General features: G+C 39.5%; 1 protein-coding gene across 3 annotated transcripts in view; it reads left to right on the top strand.

Moving 5' to 3' along the window:
- Dis3l2 (DIS3 like 3'-5' exoribonuclease 2) overlaps window positions 1–24,251 on the top strand; it is a 303,393-nt gene that overhangs the window by 66,571 nt on the left and 212,571 nt on the right. For 2 of the 3 annotated variants that reach the window (XM_051154243.1, XM_051154242.1), the window contains exon 6: window positions 9,087–9,128. The exons of the other annotated variant lie outside the window; for it this stretch is intronic. In XM_051154243.1, the coding sequence (XP_051010200.1) occupies window positions 9,087–9,128 (42 nt within the window). The remainder of the gene's footprint in view (window positions 1–9,086; window positions 9,129–24,251) is intronic. 3 annotated transcript variants of the gene reach the window in all.

Genomic DNA, 24,251 nt, shown 5'->3' on the forward strand with positions numbered 1-24,251 from the left:
ATGCAAGCAGAACATTGTATGCATAAGAAATATATAAATAAATCTTTTAAAAAAAAGAAGTGCATGGGAAGACCCAAAAAGACCAGTGATCTCAGAATAAGGGACACATAGATATTGGGTACTGTTGTTTTTAGATGGTAGAAGATTGAGTTAAACATAGTATTTAAGGTGAGATTCTTGCTTAAGTAGCCTATGTGGAAAATATATGATTTCTATTACATTATTCATAATTTAATTAGGGAAATCTCAACAGCATTCCAAAGCTAGAGTTTGAGAACAGAGCACTGAGAATAGACTGATACAGTGCTAGAAACTGGAAGTGGTCAGAGAGTGGATGACTCAGTACATAGGGCTAAAGGCAGACACACCTAGGGCAGTGGGCCAGGATGAGGGAGATAACTCAATGAATGATTTTGGGGAGCACAGGGACTTTGTACAGAAGGATTCAACAAACTTCTGAAAAGCTAGGTAGCAAACATTTTAGACCATGGGCCGTCCAGATGTATCACAACTCCTCTGCTGCTTTTATTTCCTAAAAACAGTGAAAGGCAGTATGTAAATGAATATGCACAGCTTTATAGAGATTACAGGGTTTGGGCTGTAAGCTGTAGTTTGCCAGCCTCTGTTCTAGAGGTTGTTATTACACCTCATGATGGAGCTTGCTTCTGCCCCATAAAGAACCTGCTGAGCCTGGATCCAGGTATCTTTTCCTCATCTCTAAGAAGTATGTAGACTGTGCTAGAAAGTGTCTGATTCCTTTGAATCTGTTTCAAAAATCCACTAATTCAACCTTGAATTTTTTTGAGTCTTTAGATTTTATATCAGAAATTGTTAAGGAGTCTCTTCTGTTGGTTCTTAGGAATTAGTTGGCTGAGTTTTGCATTTTCTCTTTATTCATGCTAGAACATGGAGTTTAAAGTCTATTAAGAATTCTGGTTGCTGAGGGTACATTAACAGCTCAGTTGGTAGAGTTCATGCCTAGAGTATACAGGCTCTGGGTTTGATCCCTAACCTCACATAAAACCAGCCATGGTGGCACAGGCCTATAATCTCTAAACTCAGGATGAAAAGGCAGGAGGATCGGAAATTCAAAGTCATTCTGGCTATAGAGTGAGTTCAATACAGGCTTGAGCTACAAGAGACAGTCTTTAAATAATTTTTTGGATATATTTACCACAGTTTTAGGTCCTTTAAAACCCTCTGTGTGTGTGTGTGTGTGTGTGTGTGTGTGTGTGTGTGTGTGTGTGTACACATGTGGGAGCATGTGCCATGTTCTTTCTTCCCATCATGTGAGTCCCAGGGATTGAAATGAGGTCTTCAGTCTTGATTGTAAGCATCTTTCCCCTGTGAGCCATATTGATGGCCTGTTTTAGGTCCTTTTTTGATCAGGCTAGAAATGGATCATGCAGATGACATTCTAACTGATGTGGTTTGGAACAGAGACCAAATTGTCCACCTTAACTGATGTGGATCTCTCTTCAGTGTAGCTCAGTCCAGGTTCTCACTCTGTTTTTCCTCCATTGTCCTTTAACTCTGCTCTCATGTGTAAAGCCTTTATCATTAACATTAGCAGTGGCAACTTGAATTGCTCTTTGCCGTAATCAGAAAAAGTACAAGTATTTCTCTACTCATCCCTTTTATCTTTATTTGAGACAGAGTCTCATTTAGCTCAGGTTGGCCTTGAACTCACTGTGTAGCTAAGGCTAGTCTTGCACTCCTCATCTTTATATCTCCACCTGCCAAGTGCTTTGGACCACTGGCGTGCACTATCATGCTGCCTCTCCTAAGTCCTTTGAAAGCCAAGTGGGGATTGATTGTGTCTTTAGACGAAGTGTCAGGGTCCAGGATGTCTTGGCAGATAGTAGTCATCAACTAAAGGTCAGTGCTTGAGGCTTGAGGCTACAGATAGGAAGTGAGTACAGATTAGGAACAAAGGAGATGTCGTATAGGTTGGTGCAAAGAAAGGAGAATGACCAAGGTCAGTGGCTTGGACTATGTGTGCAGGGAGAGTGAAGTGGGCCATATGCAGCTTTGCCATTGGACTTAGGTTGAGAGCTTACAGTGAACCAGACATTGTGGGTGATCTTTGAAATCTGGTTGGGAATACCAGCACAGCATATAGCACCTGATGTGAGGACTGCTGGGAACGAGAATGGTATGTGAATAGTACTATTCCTGATGTAGAGAAGTGAGTTTGTTAGACATAATGAATTCCTTAGTGTAATAGGGCTAGTTCTCCCAAGGAATTAGCTTGAGAAAGTTAGTCTAGTGAAGCAATGCAGAGAAAAGTGAGTCGACAGAGAACATTCTGAGTATGATGGGAGTGTCAACAAGATTACCAATTTGTCCTGGAGAGGGCCAAGGAATGCTTTTTGGAAAGAAATTTTGGGAGGAAATAAAGACTGCAGAGAAAATTAAGCATGGGGTGTATAAAGAATTGGAAGATGTGATCTAAAAAGAACTCAGGCTGCTTTAGACTCAGGAGCTTCCATTCATCTGCATGGTTTTCATGGGGAAGAGCAGTAGCTGCACACAGGTCATCAGCTTTGTTGGCCTCACTCTCCCCAGGCACTGGCACAGGCAGAGTGTGCACGAAAACCCAGTATTTCAGTCCATTTTGTGCTGCTGTAACAAAATATTTGAAAATATTTCTAAAGAAAAGAAACGTGTTGTCTTAGAGTTTAGGGGTCAGAAGCACAGACAGGTTCAACTGTGTGACAAGGGGAGGAATTTTCTGTTCCAGTTTGATCTTTTGTTTCTCCCTCTCTATTCATTTCCTAATTGGAGCCTCACATTCATCCTTACACTTTGCCTCTTGCCTTTGGCACTGACCTTTACTTGATTATTAAAGGCCAAAAGAAGGATAAGCAGAGGGTGCTTCACTGTTAGAGGAGGCAGGGCCCTATGACCTGACCACTCGTAAAGCCTTACCTCCTAATACCATCACTCTGCCACTGAGTGTTGAGAGGGCATGTTCAAACTGTGGTACCCACCAGTGGTTCAGGTAAAGACATAACCCTGCTCCAAGGCTTGTAACAGTTTCTGGATGGCCCATCTCTGTCAATGACCACATGACACAGCAGGGGGTGGAGTCTCATGTCTCTAATTCTATGATGGCATCTTTAGCTGGTAAGTGCGTTTGTCTTAGGCCTTTGGGATACGATCTGGTTGTCTTTGGAAAATGAGAGGTTGAGCATTGGCAGCTAGGATGTATTGACTTTGGGCTTTCTGCCACTTCTCTCAAACATACACTTGGTGTTAGGTGTGGCATTCCTGCTGGATTAATCTGAATGCTGCCAGTTCCAAGTGTGGTCCATGTGCCAGCAGCACCATACACTGTCAAGTTCTATTCCCAAGACCCAGTGGATAAAAATCTGCATGTAACAAGAGCCCTGTATGATCTGTGTGAGCATTGGTATCTAAGAAGTACTGATGTAGATGATTAAATAAAACAGAATGATATATGTCCTTTTGTATTTTATTTTCTTAAAGTAATATCTTCAAGGCTTATCTGTGTTATAACACATCAGCCTTTTGTCCTCTTTGATGGCTTTGTTACATTAGTGGCTGTGCCACCTTTTATCTTCTCACCAGTTCATATACATTTATGTAGTAGATACTTGTTTACCTCTAAAGCAAAGAGTTAAAGAAGGTAAGCATGCATATGCACATTAGTTTAGCTGGAGGATAGCCTTCTGAGGACTGAAGTGATGGCACAATTTCCCTGCAGTCTCTTCTTTACCTCCCTCTCTCCCCTCCTCCCTTCTCTAGTTAGCTGCAGCAAAGGAAGGAGAAAGATACATTATTCTTAGAGTTGTAGTCAGAAAAATGCGTTTATTGACAAAAAGTTGGGCTGATTTGTTGTCAGTTTTTTTTCCAAGAAGCATTCTGTAACCTTTCTCCTTTCCGTTTTTCAGAGACCTTTTAAGTTCAAGTAGTTACGTCATTTCTCTTACTAGTCTCCAGTTTCACTCATTTCGCCCCTGAAGAATTACCTCTTACCTTGTGTCTGTAATGATGCTTTTTTCTATTTTCTTCCTATCAGTTGTAACCATATTTTAGTTTTATTCAATATATTTTGAAATCTTATTGAAAGTAAACTTACAAAATTTATCACTTTTACACAGTAGAGGCTGAAACGCTTGCTAGAACAACTTAAAGGAGGGAAGGTTGTTTTGGGTACAAGGTTTCAGAGGGTCTAGTGCGTGGGTACCTGGCCCCATGTACATGGTGTCATGGCAATGTGATTGTCTAGAGGAAGTTGTTGACCTCAAGACAGACAGGAGGCAGAAAACAAGCATGGGACTCAGGATTATATGTACCTTTTAAAGTTCTTATGTTGAGGACTGATCCATTTGGAGTTGATGTTTGTGCCAGGTGAGAGAGAAGGACCTAAGGTCATTCTTCATGCAGGCATCAAGTTTTACTAGCACTACTCGGTGAAGATGCTGTCGTTTCTCTGATGAGTAGTTTTGACCTCTTTGTCAATTATCAGATGGCTATAGTGTGTGGCCTTGTATCTGAGCTGTCAGTTTTATTGATCTATGTGTCTGGTTTTGTGCCAGCACTTTTTTTTCTTTGTAGTTTAAGTTGGAATCAGGTATAGTGATATTTCTAGCAGCATTCCTTTGTCCAGAATTAATTTAGCTGTTTGTGCTTCCTTATACATTTTAAGATTTTTTTGTTTCTCTGAGGAATGTACTGATCTTCTGATTGGAATTGCATTTAATCCGTACACTGCTTTTGGTAGCATGGCCATTTTTATAGTATTATCCCTATCAACCCATGAGCATAGAAAGTCTTTCCATCTTCCAGTGACTCCTTCAATTTTATTCTTTAGTATTTTATGGTTTTCATTATAGAGACCTATCATATCTTCTGTTAGGGTTATTCCAAGGTGTGTGTGTGTGTGTGTGTGAGGGGGGGGGAGAATGCTCATACATCATCCTTGATAGGTCTTTCACATTCATTGAGGTAGGGTCTCTCAAAACAGGTTGCTAATACTGCTTATTTCGATATTATTATACCTTATTTTAAGTTATACCACAAAGACATAGTAATCAAATCAAAGCAAAACACATAGTGCCAGCACAAAACCAGACACATGGATCAATTGAATTGAGAACTTAGATTAAAAGCGACACAACTATATACATCTGTTGTCTCAACTTTCAGAGGCTGGAATTGCAATCAGGTCACCATTTCCATCCAACATTTGTGTGGGTTCTGAGGAGCTAGACTCTAGTTCTCATGTTGTGTGGCAAATGCATAATCATTGAGCCATCTCCCCAGCTCTCTTCAATACTTTTTACATTAAAGTATATTGGATTTTGTAAGTTCTTTCCTTATATCAAGATGACGATGTGCTTTCCGTCCTTATGTCCATTTATGTAGTTTATAACATACGTATATTGAACCATCCATCCATCTGGAAATAAAACCAACTTGATCACGGTGAATACTCTTTTTTAAAAAATTTTGTTTGGCCAGTGTTTTGTTGGGAATTTTTGCATATGTGTTTGTCAGGGAGATTGGTCTGTCATTTTCTTGTTGCACCTCTGGGTTTGATACAGCTTTGTATAAAGTTTGGTAATGTTCTTTTCTTTTCTATTGTGTGGATAGTGTTAGTTTTTCTTTAGAAGTCTGATAAAATCCACCAGTGACTTTTATCTGGCCTGGATTTTTTTTGTAAGTGGAAGAATTTGTAATTGTTGTATTAGTCTCGTTGTTTTATTATAGATCCATTTAAATTTATTAACTTATCATGGTTTAATTCTTATGGTCTTAATGCATCTAGAAATTAGTTCTTTTAGACTTTTTGATTTATTGGAATATATATTTTTAAGTAAGACTTAATGATTTTCTGAGTTTTGTCATTATCTCTTATAATGACTCCCATTTTCAATTCTAATTTTTTTTTCAATTCTAATTTTATCTATTTGGATATTCTCTCTTTATTTTGGTTAGTTTGACTGGAGTTTTGTCTACTTTGTCTTTTCAAAGAATCACATTTTGACTTGTTGATTATATTTTTGTTTCCATTTAATTAATTTATCCTCTGATATTAATTATGTCTTTACATTTACTTATTTGAGGTTTGGCTTGTTCTTCTTTTTAGAGATTTTTAGATACATCATTAAGTTACCATATTTTTCGGACCATAAGATGTACTTTCCCCCCACCCCCACCCCCAAAGTATGGGTGTGGGGGAATTAGGGTGTGCCTTATGATCCAATTGCTGTTTTACTGTTTTTCTTATTTTACTGCTCTAAAAACTAGGTGCATCTTATGGTCAGGTATGTCCTATAGTCCAAAAAATATGGTACTTGAAAGCTCTTTCATTTTTGCTATAGGCGCTTAGAGCTGTAAACTTCCCTCTTAAATCCTATAGTTTTGGTATGTTGTGTTTTCATTTTCATTTCACTCTAGGAGTGTTTTTTATTTCCTTCTTGATTTCTCACTGTTCAGTTGTGTGTTGTTTAAGCTCCATGTATTTTCTGTAGGTTTTTTCTTCTGTTGATTTATAATCATTGTCTATAGTGATCAGTTAGAATACAAGGATTACTTTAATTTTTGTATATCTGTTAAGACTGTCTTTGGAAGGTCTGGAGAAATAGCTCCGTGGTTTAAGAGCACCTGTTCTTCCAGAGGACCTAGGATTGGTTCTCTGCGCCCACCATGAAGGTTAATAACCAGCTATACCTCCATTTAGAGGATCTCATGGCCTATTCTGGCCTCCATGGGCACTATATAGATACATTTAAAAAATTAAACAGAAAACATTTAAGGAGCTGGAGATGGATCAGCAGTTAAGAGCACTGGCTGCTCTTTCAGGAGACCAGGTTCAGTTCCCAGCAAGCACATAGTGACTCACAACTCCCTGTAACTCTAGTTCCAGGGGATCTCACACCTTCTTCTGTCCTTCGTGGGTACCAAGTGTGCACATACATGGTGCACAGACATACATGCAGCCAAGCACTCAGACACATAAAATAAATAAATAAAATTGAAAAAGACTTGGATAAAGCCCTAATATATGATCTGCTTTAGAGAAAGTTCCATGAGCTGATGAGAAAATGGGAGTTATGCAGTGTTTGGATGGACTGTTCTATAGATACCTAAGTTTGTTTGATCTATGATGTCAGCCCCCTGCCCCCTTGCTGGTCAGCATGGCTTGTCAGTTGTTAAGAGTGGGGTTTGAAGTTATCTACTACTGTTGTGCTGGGGCTAATCTGTGACTATTCATCTAATAGTAGTCATTTCATGGAACTGGGTGTATCTATGTTTGGGCATATACATTTAGAATTGTAATGTTCTTTTGACAGAGTGTTCCCTTATCTAGTATGAAGTAACCTTCATTTTTCCTCACTAGTTTTTTCTTGAGGCCTATTTTGTCAGATATTAGACCAGTGATACCTGTTTATTTCCTAGGTTCACTACATGGAGTACCCTTTTTCATTCTTTCACTTTAAGGTTGTGTTCATCTTTTGTACGAGGTACATTTCTTGGAGGCTACAAGTAGGTGGTTTCTCCTTTTAAAATTTTCTAAATTTGTTATTTCTTCTGAGGACTTTATACATGAGTACTGTACTTACAACATTTCAGCCCCTCCCTCTACCTCCTCCATGACTTCTTATGTACCCCCACTTCCTCTACTCCCTCTCAAATTTGTGATTAATTTAATTATGCACACACATGTGCATGCACACACACGAGCCTGCAGTGATGATCAATATTTGCACATGTACACACACACACACACACACACACACACACACACACACACACACTCTGCTAAGTCTCTTTAATGTGTTCTTATGTTTAGAGCTGACCATTTGAGAGTGGGCAACCTACCATTTACATTGTACCTGAAGTTCTTCCTTGATAAAATTATTTTTCTTAGTTTTATTTTGTTGTTATTGATTTTCCTTTCTTACAGTCCAAGCTTCTGCCCTGAATCTTGTTATCTTTTTTTTATATTCTTTTCTGTATAGGCTTTTATTTACATAATGTAGTTTAAAATAGCCTTTTCTATTTCAATAATTCCACCATTCATTTGTTTACTCAGCTTTGGTTGGCTGAATAATGGCTGTACTTGGCACTGGCTTAGGTCCTAGGGGTGTAACTGCCATCTTTAACTGCCTTAGATCAGCTTACAGACCAGTAGAGAAATCAGATGTTCAACAGTGCTATGGGACGTTTTGCTTAGCAGAGTGTTGAACAGTGAGAGGACAGACATGCAGGAGTTTGATGGAGAAGAGAGCCTAGTAGAGCTTTTTCAGGTTTCTTACAATGGATAATATTTGACTTGTAGGTTGAGAGTTTGCCAGATGAACATTTAGGAGAGAAGAAAATATCTCAGGCAAAGGACTATGTGTTTAAAGGAGTAGAAGGATTATTCCTTTAAGTCTAAATTGGCCATGGTAAGGACTGATTGTCTTTGTGTTTATAGTAATAGTGTCTTGTCAGAATATAGTCCTGTCAAGTCAGACTGAGATTACATTCTCACTCCTTTCCTTTCTGGCTCTGGGCTTTGGAGTGTATGGGGAAGCATTCACCTATACATGGGTGTGTTTGTTGGTGAAAATTAATGACTTAGAGTCACCTAAGATAGTCCTTAGGAAGTAAATGATGCTTTTAAAATGTGAGTTTCATTTGTTCCTTTTATGTCTCTGTAGCCAGCCACCTAATACCTGGCATATAGTAGGCAGGGAATAAATATTTGTTGAACAATTTCAGTATTTGACAACATTAGAAAAACATCTGGTTCATTTCTTTTGATGTAACATTTTGTGACTAGAAAGAATGAGCATATGGTGAATTCACTAAATTTTGTGATCTTATGAAGCAGAAATTCGTTTTCTTAAGTACTAAGTGTCATTGATGAGGAAAACAGCAATAGTTCAGTCAGGTTTTCTAGGTGTTTGCATATGGGATCTAGATATAATTTTTCCCTTTGAATATAAAATATAAATTATTCTGTTTTCTTTCTTCCTTCTCTCCTTCCTTGCCTTCCTTCCTTCCCTTTCTTCCTTCCTTCTTTCCTTCCTTCCTTTCTTCCTTCCTCCCTCAATCTTGCTGTGTAGCCAAGGATAACCTTGTCTCTGCCTGGAGTGCTGGGATTACAGGTATGTACTCTCGTGCCTGATTTTAAGTAGTGGTAAGGATTTAATCTTAGGGTTTATTATAAAGTATATTGCAAAAGGCACAGAAACATCCACGGAGCATAACTGAAAGTTATATCATTTGTTAGTGGTAAATGGACCCATGGGAGGCTTATTTTCTTTCTTTCTTTTTTTTAATTTTAATTTTATTAATTTATTCAGATTACAACTCAATTGTTATCCCATCACTTGTATCCTCTCGTTTCTCCTTCCCTCCTGCTTTCACCCTATTCCCCTCCTCTAGGTCTAAGACCAAGGGGACGTCCTTCCCCACTATATGGTCATAGGCTATCAAGTCTCATCTTGGTAGCCTGCTTATTCTTTCTTTGAGTGCCACCAGGCCTCCCCACCAAGGGGAGGTGGTCAAATATGGAGCACCAGAGTTCATGTCAGAGTCAGTCTCTGCTCTCCACATAACTGTGGAGAATGTCCTGTCCATTGGGTAGATCAGAGTAGGGGTTCAATGTTTACTACTTCTCCTTGGTTAGTGCAATAGTTTGAGCAGAGCCCCCTGGCCCCTGATCCACCCATCATGATGTTCTTCTCGTAGGTTTCTAGGACCCTCTGGGTCCTTCTATTTCCCCATCTCCTATAATTCTCTTACCTAGAGTCCCAGTGGGATGTTCTCACATCTATCCCAATCTCCTGGTAAGTGAAGACTTTCATGGGAAATGCCTTTTGGGCTACTGCCCAATTATAAGTGAATATATACCATGTGAGTCTTTCTGCTTCTGGGTTAATTCAGGGGGGCTTATTTTCAAAGCCTTTATCCTTCTAAGATCCGTCTTAGTTTTATGTGACTCTTTTGGAGGCAATATTGAGCAAGGGCTTTTAGCCCAGTGCACACAGAAGCCTGAATATTATGTCACTGGGCTTTTGGAAAAGAAAAAAATAGTAGTTAACTGGTGGATGCTAGGAATTGTGGGCTCAGATCTGCTTTTTGCATTAGTTGATAGCAGAGGAATTTTAGAAAGGGAAAAGCAGTGTTCTTTGTTGATTTGGTGGTGAAAAGATAAAGTATTAGGTGTGTGTTCGTGTGTGTGTGTGTGTGTGTGTGTGTGTGTGTGTATGTGTGTTTGTGGGTGGATATACATGTGCAAGTATTGATCATCACTGCAGGCTTTCTCACAAGTCTCCCTCCTCCTTTTGGTTGGTGGAATTATGTTTTGCTTGGGAGGTTATGAGCATATGATGTCAAAAGGCTATTGACTAGATAAGCTAATCTCTGCACCAGTCTATTCTAGAAAAGTCATTTTTCTAGAATTTCAATTTCAAGCATCCTTGAGTGGATTATTTAATTTTTCCCTTAGCAAATAGTTTAAACACTTCATTATCTAAGAAATGTATTACAAGGTATGCTCAGTCTTTAACTGATTTTAAAAGAATGAAATTGGTAAAAAGTAATTTCACTTTTTATCTTATTTTTCTTTTGTTCCTGTCCAACGTCTCACTGCTTTCCATTTGATGGGAAGAAAATTATACAAGGATGGGTTTTATAAGAGGGAGAGACTGTTATCCTCGAAGCTTTGTCAAAGGAGCACAACGGGCTTTTACAGGGAGACAAGGGAGGACCAGGACAGTGGACAGGAAGGTCATGTGCTGGGAGGAATCTTCTTCATGGACCTGGCTTCTTAGGCATAAGTCCTATAGTTCTTATAGAAATAGTACTTTTTGGTAAGTTAAATCTCTTTAGCTTGGTTAGCATGGTTTGTTAAGATGGCTCAGCAATTAAAAGCCCTGGCTGCTCTTGCAGAGGTTCTGCGCTCAGTTCCCAGCATCCATATGGTGACTAATGACTGTAACTCCAGTTCTTGCGGACCTGACACCTTCTTCTGCCCTTGCTGGGCACTGCATGTATATGGCATATAAAACAGATTCCAAACCTTAGCAGCTTCACAGTTTGTGTTACTTGTTGCACAGGCCTAAAAGTAAGGAGCTATGTGAAAACATTCTGGCATTACCTCAGGGTTACCAGATATTCTGGTATCTGCAAAGTGAAAGAAAGATCATCAGCCTAGCTACCATTAACAATTTAGGTGCTCCAGGCAGTGGTGGCTTAGCTGGGCTGTGGTGGCACATGCCTTTCATGCCAGCACTTGGGAGGCAAAGGCAGGTGGGTCTCTGAGTTCAAGGCCAGCCTGGTCTACAGAGTGAGTCCAGGACAGCCAAGGCTACACAGAGAATCCCTGTCTCAAAAACAAAACAAAACAAAAAAACAGCCAACCAACCAACTTGAGTTCATCTTCTCTTTAGAATTTAGAATGCTGGGCAAAGATAGGGAACACTACCTTACAGAGAATGGGTTAAATTTGAGTGGCCATTGTTACACTTTTCTTCCATTTTGTCTAGAAGCTTATCATTGATACCTGTTGTTGTTGAGATCTAGCAATAGAGAAATCATATTACTTTCTTCTCCCTTTTGCTCTTTAGGCCACCACCTTTTATAATTCTCATGCTGAGATGCAGACTATGAATATGAGCCTTTATGCATGTGCAGGGAGAGTTATTTAGGATTTAGGAGGAACCCAGAGCAATCGAGTGGGGCAAAGTGCAGCAAAGAAAGCTAGTATTTTAGTGACCCTGTGTCTTCACCTTGTGTATGGTTATATCAGTGTATTTACTTTGTAAGAATTCATCACACTAGGCACATGTGGCTTGTGTACTTTTCTGTATGCAAATAAAACTGAATTACACTAAGTAAAGGCATTAAAACAGGGGGAAACTTAATGGAATTCCTTTGTACTACTTTTAATTAGTACACAAATATAATTGTGTTTTTTATAATTTATTTATTTGGTTTTTCAAGACAGGGTTTCTCTGTGTAGTCCTGACTGTCCTAGACTTGCTTTGTAGACCAGGCTGGCCTTGAACTTACAGTGATCCATCTGTTTCTGCCTCCTCGAATGCTGGCATTACAGGTGTGTGCCACCACGCCTGGCCAATTTGTTTATTTTTATATTTATATGCATTGGTGTTTTATCTGCATGTGTGCCAGAGGATGTCAAATCCCCTGGAACAGGAGTTACAGACAGTTGTGAGTTGCTATGTGGGTGCTGGGAATTGAACCTGAGTCTTCTGGAAGAACAGCCAGCACTCTTAACCACTGAGCCATCTCTCCAGGCCCTTTAGGGGCAATTATCAAGAAAGGCATGGCAGATTTGGCTACAAAGTTTTGATATTCCTTTTCATTAGCAAATTCACATTTTATCTTTCTCTTTTACTAAGCTGTTACTTATATTTTATATTTCCTGGCCTTAGTGGTTTCACTGTGCAATTCAGACAGTATTAAACTGGCAAATATAGAGACTTGCCTTGCTAACTTTCTTTAAGGAGGATGAATTAGGACATTAAATTAAGTACTGAGCCATGCAGTTGGTACCCAAGTTCTTAAGGTCTTAGTTCTGTGTCTGCTTTCTTATAACATAGAATTGCTAGACTCCAGAGGGTGAAGTGGATGCTGTTGGAGTTGTACTGTAGCCTGTGGTGGAGAGTATAGTGAGAGTAGCTAGCTCTTTCTTGTTCTGACTAGAACTAGTGAGCTAAATTTGAAGTGTGGAAGGTATAGAATAAAATTCACATAGCCACAATTGTTCACTTTGCCTGACTTTATGCTCTCCAGTGGGATGTCCTTTTGTAGGTTTATTTGTCTGAGTACCTGCTTCGAGAATGTTTTCCTATGTTGCAAGTTTTTCAAGGCCTAAGTTGAGGTACTCTTTGAGTCAGTATGAATTTATGCTATACTCCTTCTTCAGAGTGTTGAGGCAAGAACTGGAGTCTGTCTGCACATGGGCTGATGGGTTAAGTCACTGATGACAAAGCATGCTTGGGGTAAGCCCTCCACTCATCAAAATACTGACTTGGTGGTTCAGCAGAACCTTTGCAAAAATGAATGCAACTGTTAGGGCATGTGAACATATGTGATCTATAAAGTGTGTGTGTGTGCGTGCATGTGCGTGCATGTGTGCATGTGTTTGCACATGCTACAGCCCTCATGTAGAGGTCAGCAGAGTTGGTTTCTTTCTTTCCACTATGTGAGTCCCAGGTCATCAGGCTTGGTAGGACATGCATTTATCCACCAAGCCATCTTGCTGGCTGTGATAAAGGATATTTTTATTTATGCCTATTTAAAAAGGTAATTGTATAACTTAATGACTTATTTTTCATTCTTGGCTCCTTGATGCTGAGTTCATAGTTTTGTATTTTTAAAAGCTAGAAATATTAAACAGTGCTTTTATGGTAAAATATCTGTCAGTATTTCCACTATAAAGTGTAATTTTAAAGAGTTTAGAAGTCAGCTGTAAAGATTTGTTCTTGGCTGATACTTAGTATACAAAAATCTCTGCCCAGGGTAATTTCCAGAATTTTTGCAGCAGCATAAACTAAGGTTACATTGTAGAAACAGCTTACACTGAGCTCATTTTTTTGTTTCTATCAGTGTAGGGAAGATGACAGTTTTAAAAAATTATTCCTATAAAACAATATGAGTTGTTTTTCTTGAATTGTGTTTCTAAAAAAATAGTGGTTTACTAGCAGGGTGTGGTGGCACACGCCTGTAGTCCCAGCACTCTGTGAGGCAGAGGCAGGTGAATTTCTCTTAGTTTGAGGCTACCCTGGTCTACAAAGAGAGTTCCATGACAGCCAAGGCTACACAGAGAAACCTTGTCTGGAAAAACAAAACAAAACAAAATTGTTGATTTAAAAAAATGTTGATCCATCATCTACAAGGTAATCATTGCTTAAATATAAAAAAACTGAGTCTTGGTGTAGTGGCACACACTTTTAATCCCAGCACTCTGAAGGCAGAGGCAGGATCTCTGTGAATTCAAGGCCAACCTGATCTATAAAATAAGATCCTATTTCAAGCAACCCAACCCAATGCAAACTGTACCACTAGCCCTACTGGAAGCCACATTGCAGCCTCTTTGTGATTAGGTTCTAGCAGCTCCTCTTAAGGTCTGTGTTCAGGGCTGGGCAGTGACTTTGTGGCCTCAGACTCTCTTTTTTGCTCCCTGTCCTACTTTGCTAAAAAGTAGCTGTTTGGAAAAACATGGTGTGGCTGTTTGCAAAGGAAGTTAGAAAATACTGAAGAAAAAAAAAAAAAGGGATGGTGGTGGTGGTGGATTTTATGCATGGCTGGAGACTTAGCCAGTGAAGCTTCCGAGCTTCTAGTTAATGCACTTCCCTTGCTAACCCTGGACAGGTCTTAGCTTGAAGCCATCATACACAGATAAGCTTTTTGCTCTGATGTTGCTAAAGCACACGTGCACGTGCAGTTCTGATGCATTTACAGCTCACGGCCAGGCCTCTGTTCTTTGCTAGAGTTTTTTTCACAGTTAAGTCCCAGAAGTAGATACCCTCCAGAATAATTTCATATGAGACAGCTAGACTAGCCTTCTAGTTGGCAGTAGCTGCCTCTTATGTTTCTGAATCGTGGAAGTACATGTGTGCAAAGCATTTAGGGAACATTTGAAACCTTGTTAGTTTAAAATACAACATGACTTTATATGAAATATGAATTGAAAATAATACTGGGTTTTATCATAGTATCCATTGTGGAAAAGAAGATACTTTATTAAGGACATGCTTTCTCACTCCATAGCTATCCTGTTTTAAAGCCTCCCTCACACTACAAAGTAGTGATGCTATACTATTCTTAGGGCCAAAGGAAGTAAAAACAACAACAAAACCTTCCTCCATAAACCCAAGCACCATCAAACAAATGTATTTTGAGAATCAGGTCAGAGTTCTTAGGAACTTGCTTTGGATTCTTAGAGTCATCTTGAGCAATGGCTGGTGCACCATGTTTTAGTGGACAAATGCCCCTTCTGGCCTCAGAGACTGTTATGTATTGTTCTCTCTGTAATTATCTTTGCTGAGATGCTACCACTTTTGTCTGGCTTGTTTGGGGTGGTTTATTCCAAGGGAGATTGCTGCTCATGTTGTCATGACTCGTGAGCCACTAAGGACTTAATCCTAAGTGTGGAAGTGATAGTGGGCATTAAGCAAATGCTTGATTCGCAGCTCCTAGGAAGCTCAGGAGACTGCAAAGGTGCTCTTTGGTTAAAGCAGATCATGGTAGTTCTCAGAGGTGTTATTGGTTATTCTCAGTACTTGCTGAGGAGTACTTTCTTAACATTTATTTTGTGTAAATTGCAGTAGATATGTAGTGCTTTCACTGAAATTACTCATTTCTTTTTAAGATGCCCTGTTTCCTTTTAGTGAAGAAATGCTGGTTCTATGAAACCCTCTTAGTGAACAGAACCAGTAAACATACATACACACACACACACACACACACACACACACACACACACACTTACACCATACAAATACACACATAAACAGTACCACACACACATACACACATGCACCAATGACACCACACATTTATACACCCCACCCACACAAATATATGCACAAATACCACACACACATCACACACAGACACACACAAACACAAACACCATATATACACCCCACCCCCACACAAAAACAAAAACACCCCCCCCCCCACACAGATACACACAAACCACACACACAGACACACACACACACCACACACCTATACACACAAGCAATACCATATATATACACACACACCACAAAAATATATAAACAACACCACATGTATACACACACCACACACATAAACACCACCACAAACACACACAGACACCACACAAACATACGCACAAACACCCTCCACATCACGCAAACACTACACATAAACAACAACAACATACACACACACACACCCCTCCACCCATGTATTAAAATTTGTGTCCATGCAGACATCTCCAGTTCCAGTGTTAACACCACAGAGTTTTTTCTAGTTTCCCTTACCCCACATTTACATTTTCTTTCTCTGACACAGGAAGTTTGGCTTTTATTATCTAATATATATTTCTGTGAAGAATGGCATGGAGGTTTTGATTAGACTGCATTGACTTTGTATATGTTTTTGGTAAGATAGCTATTTTTATAGTATTGAATCTACCAATCCATGAGCATGGGAGGTCTTTGTATTTTAATTTGCCTACTTCAATTTCTTTAGAGTTTTCATTGTAGAATTCTTTGTTTCCTTGGTTAGCTTACTCCAAGTGTTTTTTTGTTTTGTTTTGTTTTTAATGCTGCTGTAAATGGGCTTGTTTGCCTGGTAGAGAAGTTCCTCCCCCCCCCCCCCCCCCCCGCTACCTTGTCAGAATGTATTATTACTTAAAAAGAGAATAGTCATTTATGACTAGGGTGAGGTGTAATCTCAATGTAGTTAGTTTTGATTTGCAGCTCCTTAATGGCTAAAAATATTTAACACTTAAATATCTATATTTTACTGGGTGTTTTACCTTTTCCTTTCAGAAGTATTAGTTCAGATCATTTATCCACTTACTGTTTATATTACTAGTTCTTTTCTTATTAACCCTTTTGAACCCTCCATGTGTGCATATGTGCATGTGTATGCGGGGGGAGGTGTATTCTAGGTGGTTATGGTGGCCACATGCATTGTTCAGGTATTGTTCCCTGCTGTGTTTTGTGAGTAATTTTATTACTTATTTGTGATAATACATGTGATTGAGGATTTTTAATACTTGTCCTGCTTGTCCTTAGTTTTGCTCTATGTTGTGTGAAACCTTCATATTAGGCTCTTCTATATGACAGCTTACTCAGGCATTGCCTCTTTTTTTTTTTTTTTTTTTTTTAATAATAGATAAATGCAGGTTTATTAGAAGCAGCAGGGGAAGGGGAAGGAGGAGAGAGCGCGGAGAGTGCGTCCTGGGGTGGGGGAAGGGAAGAAGAGAGGGTAGGGAGGTGGAGAAAAATAGGGGGACCCTGAAACCAAAATATCTGGCTTATATAGTGAATCTCTGAGAGCAGAAGCCCGTCCCTGGGTAGGTAGAGGGCAGGCCGTGCTAGCCACGTCCTGCAGCAGGACCTAACATCCCAGCCTTTTGTTGATAATAAATGGATAAGGGGCACAGAAATCTGGTCTTTTGACTGCTTCAGGCTGAAGTAGGACAGCAACAGGGGGTCAAAAGGCTGAAATGTTGGCCAAGTCCAGGAAGAGCAGGCTGTTGTATTTGCCGGTCAGGATCTGTGAGACCATCTGTGGCTAGGAAACTGCAGCTCTCCCTGATGCAGTCTGTGAGGTTTAGGCTGGAACACCTGTGTTCTGGATGCAGCACCTGGCAGGATGCTGGAGAGTATATATGTCAAGAACAGAAGATAAAGTTAAGGAATTTACATTTAAAACTTTTAGGTCCATGGTCTTGGTGGTTGAGGGAGGGGAGTCCCAAACCCAGTGAATGGGGATGAATCCCACCCTCTGAAATGGGAAATTCGTATCTGGAGTGTGACCTGTAGATTCCAGTGGATCTCCTGAAGCTTACAAGAATCTTTTTAAGTTAGGCAGTTTAAAATCTCTGAACAGTCTAAATACGACAGGAGCACAGTAGGGGAAGAATTCTTATATACCTTTATCAACCTTCAAACACCTTTGCACCCTCAAATACTTCTTAGAGCCTCAGACCTTACATTAATTTTACACTTTTCTGAGAAGGCAGCTGAAGCCTTGGTTTTTGTTGTTAAACTGATCATTTTATAATATAACTGAGAAGTAGTGTTCTCAGTATTAATAATCAAAACATTGATCAACTGTGAAAATGTTCAACATTTCTATATGTATTTTATTAGTATGTTCTGTAGTATCAAATATTCAGCCAAGACGTAATTATTTTTATAAAGTAAATATACCCATAGCAAAGCTCCAGTAAATGATAAAATTATATGAATACCTCAGAATTATTTTAAACTAAATTTCATGCTAGGTGTAAGGGTAGAACCCTGTAATTCTAGCACCCTGGAGACTCCAGCAGATTGATTGTTGCAAATTTGAGGGCAGTCTGACTGCATAGAGAGTTTCAAGGCAGCCTGGGCTGTAGACTGAGATCCTGTCTCCAAAAACAAAAACAAAAACAAAAACAAAAATGAAAACGAAAACCAAAATAACAAAAACAAAACAAAACACCAAAAAAAAAACAAAACAAAAAACAAACAAACAAACAAAGAACTCAGAAAAATAAAAGTGCTTTATGATATTTTGCTAGTAATTGTTTAATTTGTAAACCTCATTTTAGTGTCATACAAACATGTCTTAAGTGAAATAAGAGGAGAAAGTTTAAGAAACACTGACCTAGTCTAGTTTAATTCTCTGCTGTGGTGATTGGTGCAAGAATGAGCATATGGCCCAGAGAACCTGGCCTTGGGGCTCTTGCATAATATATTAGTGAGAGATTTTTTTTCTTCTGCTGGGTTAGTTAAGACGATGAGATGTAATATGCAACTGCTTGTATCTGTGTTCTTCATCCTTCTCTATGAAGACAGGGGCTGCTATGGCAACGGGGAGCTAATGTTGAGGAAAAATGAGTGGGTCTGACATTATTTCTCTCTCTCTCTCTCTCTCTCTCTCTCTCTCTCTCTCTCTCTCTCTCTCTCTCTCTCTCTCTCTCTCTCACACACACACACACACACACACACACCTGACAGAAAACAAATCCTATAAATGTCAGCTGAGAGACCCCTAATCTGATGGGAGTGACTTATTTACACATATGCCAGTAAGTTGCTTTAAGAAGACAAGGGTTTTCTAGGTTATGGTGGTACATCAGAAGCTTTCTGTTTCACACCGTGATGAGAAGACTCGATAAGAAAGGACAGACTATATTCCGAGGATAGAAAAACCACTGGAAATTACAAAGAGATGATAGAACATTTAGAAAACACAGAAAAGTAGAAAGAGTATGCAGAAAAGGAAACCTCTCCAACCCAGAAAGACCTGAAGCTACAATTACAAGGGGAGGTGTGCAGCACTGGTGACAACCCACTGGCATCCTTAACTTCTGCAGAAGGCCTGCTGCTCTTGAAAGCCTTATATGCAACTGGGGATTTGGTGTGACGGTGACTCCCTGCATAGCAATTTGGCATTAGAGAGGAAACTTGTTTTGTTGATTCTTATATCTGAGAATTCAGTGTTTAGGCCTCATCTTAGGAAGGAATCTGTTGAGAGCCAAGTAGATGATTCAGCGGGTAAAGATACCACTAAGCCTGAGGATCTGAGTTCAGTCTCTGGAACCTGCTTGTGAGAAGGAGAAAACTAGCTCTTCACGTGGTCTTCTGACCTTCACATGTATGCTGTGGCATGTCTGTCTCTCTCTCTCTCTCTCACACACACACACACAGACATAGAGACAGACAGAGAGGGGGAGAGGGGGGGGGGAGAGAGAAAGAGAGAGAGAGACAGACAGACAGACACTAAATAAATAAGACATAAACAAGTAAGCCGATGTAAATTCTTGAACAAGAGAGCTTCTGTTGAGAGTCAGCTTCTTGGGATCTTGAAAGCAAGGATTGTTAAAGCTCTGAGCTTGGGTCTACTCTGCTACAGTGTCTCAGTAGGAGACAGTTGGGAAGAGCAAACTGAGCATGACCTGGCTGAAAAATGTAGTCAGCAGAGAGTTCACTAAAGGACTCCATGATCAGTATCCCTAACCCTGTGGCTAGGAATTCTAAGCTGGTGACTGGCAAAGTGCTTGGATTCCAGAGCTGCTTCCTTTCTGCTTATGCAGGGTAGGGCCCAGAGCTGTGTGCTCTGGTCCAGCAAATTTCCCATGCTTACCCCTCCATTTCCCATTTCTATCTCTCCATTTCCCATGTCTATCTCTCCATTTCCCATGTCTATCCATTTCCCATTTCTATCCCTCCATTTCCCATGCCTGTCCCTCCGTTTCCCATGCCTATCCCTCCATGTCCCATGCTTATCCCTCCATGTCCCATGCCTATCCCTCCATGTCCCATGCTTATCCCTCCATGTCCCATGCCTATCTCTCCATGTCCCATGCCTATCTCTCCATGTCCCATGCCTATCCCTCCATGTCCCATGCTTATCCCTCCATGTCCCATGCCTATCTCTCCATGTCCCATGCCTATCCCTCCATGTCCCATGCCTATCCCTCCATTTTCCATGCCCATCCCTCCTGCATGGGATCTGAACAAACTGAAATTCTTAGGCAGAGTGCTAGACTCCCCACTTTTCCTTTTCCCTTGCAGAACCCAATGTTCTGTTCACTTCCTTCATAATTTAGTGTCCTTGGGAGACTTTTTAAAAACATTTACTTATTGTATATGAGTGCTTTATCTGCAGAAGAAGGCATCAGATCACATTATAGATGGTTTTGAGCCACTATGTGGTTGCTGGGAATTGAACTCAGGACCTCTGGAAGAGCAGGTGGTGCTCTTAACCACTGAGCCATCTCTCCAGCCCTCCTTGGAAGACTCTTATCGTGGGTACCTGTTGCCCTTGTTGCACATACTGGGGGACTGGAGAGATGGCTCTGGATCTAGTGGGGTCCTATGTGGCCTTGATCCTACAGGGGTCAGCAGTGGCTCCCTGTATGCAAAGAAGGAGAGCTTCTACCATGAATGTAGCCTGAAAGCTGACAACTGACTCTTGACTGGCCTGATCCTTAGTCCACATTCAGCACTAGCTTGAATATTAGGAGCTACATGAGTCTTGAACACCATTTCACTATCTGCCCTTCATCCAGCAGATTGTATGTAGCATTAGAGGAGCCAGAAATAACCTCCTCTGATTCTCCGTCATTTAAAGTATTTTTCCTTTTTAGTGTATTCTTCCTTTTTTTACTTTAAAAATCTCTTGGTTTTACTTTTATTATTTTTACCATATCTAATTTTAATTCTGTATTTATTTTCTAATGGAATTTTTATTTCTTCCCTTTTCATATTCTTTGTTTTCTTACTTTCAGTGATCCCTATCTCTTTGTTCTGTTTTGCCTCTTTTATTTCATTTATTTATCATTACTACATTTACTTCAGGCATTTTTAACTTAGTACTTTATTCTATGTTAGTTTTTCTATTTTCATGTTTTGTGGTTACTAGTGATGTAGACATTGGTCTTAATGCGGTTTGTTTTGGTGGTATTGCTGAAGTAGCAGTTGTCTTTCTCTTCACTGCAGTATGGTATTGAGGATGATCTTTCAACAGAAAGCTGTTCACTGGGAACACCCCAAATAAAACCAGAGGAGATATTTCTTCCAACAGATGTACAAATTGCAACCTAGAAACACAAAAAATATGAAAAGCAATATGACTTTTCCATAAGTTCACAGCTCTTCAGTAGCTGAATCCAAAAGTACAGAAATGGTTAAAATGACAAAAAATTCATGAGTATTGTTTAAAAAATTATCAGTGAGGTTGGAGAGAGAGGGCTCAGCTGTTAAAAAACACTAGTTGCTCTTGCAGAAGGCATGGGTTCAATTCCCAGCATACACATGGCAGCTTAAGATTGTAACTTCAGTTCCAATCAGTCCTATGTCCTCTTCTGGCCTCTACTAGAACAGGGCATACATATGGTGCACAGACACACATGTGGGTAAAAGACTCATAAAAATAAAATAAAATAATTTTTTAAATAGGAAGAAATCATCAGTGACTTTAGAGAAGATTCAAATAAATAATGGTATAAATAAGTAAAGTTAAGACCTTGACAAGAAATTCAACAACTTGGATGAAAAGTCAGCAAAAAAGATAGACATCTTGGGGGAAAAATAACCCCATAATCTTAGAGAGTTCAGTAAATCAAACTTTAAAACTCAGTGGAAAGCATTCAATAGAATAGTCTAGGTACAAGAAAGAATTTCAAGGGTAGAGACTACAGTTGAGGAGTTATTGCAGTTAGAGAACACACACGCGCGCGCGCGCGCGCACACACACACACACACACACACACACAGTGATGTCCATACACACATATAAGACCTTTGGTGCATGATTAAAAGATGAAACTACAAATTTATTATAGAAGAAAAGAAACTGAGTGTTTTAGTCAGTGTTCTATTACTGTGAAGAGACACCATAACCATGGCAACTTTTATTTAGGAAAGCATGTAATTGAGGCTTGCTTACATTTTTTTAGAGCTTTAGTCCATTATCAGCATGACAGGAAGCATGGTGGCACACAAGCAGACATATTGTTAGAGAATGAGATACATTCATATCCACGGGCAGCAGGAAGAGAGAGAGCTTCTGAAACCCACCCTTAGTTACACACTTCCCTCAACAAGGCCACACCTACTCCAACAAGGCCACGCCTACTTCTAATCTCTCTCAAGTATTACCACTACCTAATGACCAAATATTCAAATATTTGAGCCTATGGGGCCCATTCCTATTCAAATTATCACACTGAGACAGAGTAGTGACCTAAAAATTTTAATGAAATTATAGAAGAAAATACCCCAAGTCTAGCAAAGCAAAGGATATCCAAGTGCACAAGGCATCTAGGATCCCTAAAAGACATGCCTGGAAAAGAAACTTTCCATGTCATATTATCATTAAATGTAAAGAGTACAGATCAAGGCCTGTGGAATAGCTCAGGGCATAAAGGTACTTGCTGTTAATGACCTGAGTTTGATCTCCAGAACTCATATGGTGGAGGAGAGAGAGAACAACTCCTCCAAATTGTCCTCTATTTGCCACACATTTGCCATGGGACATATATACCCATTCACTGCATACAAACAAATAACAAATAAGCATAACACTTAAATTATAAAAGTACAAGACAAACAGTACTGAAAGCCACAAGAAAATTGTCAGATAACTTACAAAGATAAATCTATTAAAATAGCAGCAGACAGCTGGGCATGGTGGTGCACACTTTAATCCCAGCACTCGGGAGGCAGAGGCAGGAAGATTGCTATGAGTTCAAGGCCAGCCTGGTCTACAAAGAGTCTAGGACAGCCAATGCTACACAGAGAAACCCTGCCTTTAGAAAACAAACAAACAAACAAACAAAAAAGATGGCAGCAGACTTATCAACAGACATACTAAAGACTTGAAGTGCACAGAGTTATTATTTCAAGCCCTGAAGCAAAGTAACTGCCAGTCAAGACTACTATACCCAGCAGTTATCCTTTAAAATCAAAGAGTCAATGAAGGCCCCCTATGATATGCATAAACTAAAACAATTCATGACCACTAAGCCTGCATGTCTGAAAGTATTTAGAGTAGTATCATATGGAGGAGAAAGAAAAACTGCACAAAATATAAGAGCTTGGGGGCAGGGGAAGTACATTTACTAGGAGAATAAACAATGGGAAGAAGAAAAGAACAAACTCATAAAACCAATAAACCTCTAAGACAAAAAGGAACAAGTTGGTACATACTTAATAATAAACCTAAAAAAAAAAAAAATAAATAAACCTAAGTATAAATGGTCTTAACTCTTCAACTAAGTGATCCAGACTGGATGATTTAAAGCCAAACAGAATCTAGGCATTTGTTGTCTAAAAGAAATTCACCCCAGTATCAAAAACTCACAGAGATCCAAAGTACAAAAGTCTGTACCACTATGCTTTGTTTCACTGCACAATTTTAAAGGAAATAATCCATTAAGAAGATGTAAAAAGCTGGGCTCAGTGGCACATGCTTGTAATCGCAGCACTTGGGAAGGCAGAAGCAGGAGGATCTCTGTGAGTTCAAGGCCAGCCTGGTCTACAAAGCAAGTCCAGGACATCCAGGGCTACACAGAGAAGCCCTGTCTCAAAAAATAAGAAGGAAGAGGAGGAAGAAGAGGAGGAGGAGGAGGAGGAGGAAGAGGAGAAGCAGCAGCAGCAATAATTGAAAAAATATATACTCTGAATGTTGGTATATCCCATTTCATAAAACAAACAGTATGGGACTTAAATCGACAAATAACAATAATGGCTTCAGTACTCTACATCCATTAATGTATTGATTATCCAGAGAGAAAACATTTATAGTTAAACTGCACCATAAGTCAAATGGACTTATGAGAAATCTGTAGAACATTTTATGCAATAGCTGTGGAATATATATTATTCTCACCAGTCCATAATATTTTGTCCAAAATAGACCATCTTTTAAGGCCTTAAAGTAGGTCTTAACAAAGAAAAAGACAACAAAATAACTGATTTTATCATGTTATATGGAATAAACTGGAAGTCAATAGCAAGAGAAACCACAGAGACTACAAATACATGGAGATTGAACAG

This window comes from Acomys russatus, chromosome 12, assembly GCF_903995435.1.
Source record: "Acomys russatus chromosome 12, mAcoRus1.1, whole genome shotgun sequence".
Lineage (NCBI taxonomy): Eukaryota > Metazoa > Chordata > Mammalia > Rodentia > Muridae > Acomys > Acomys russatus.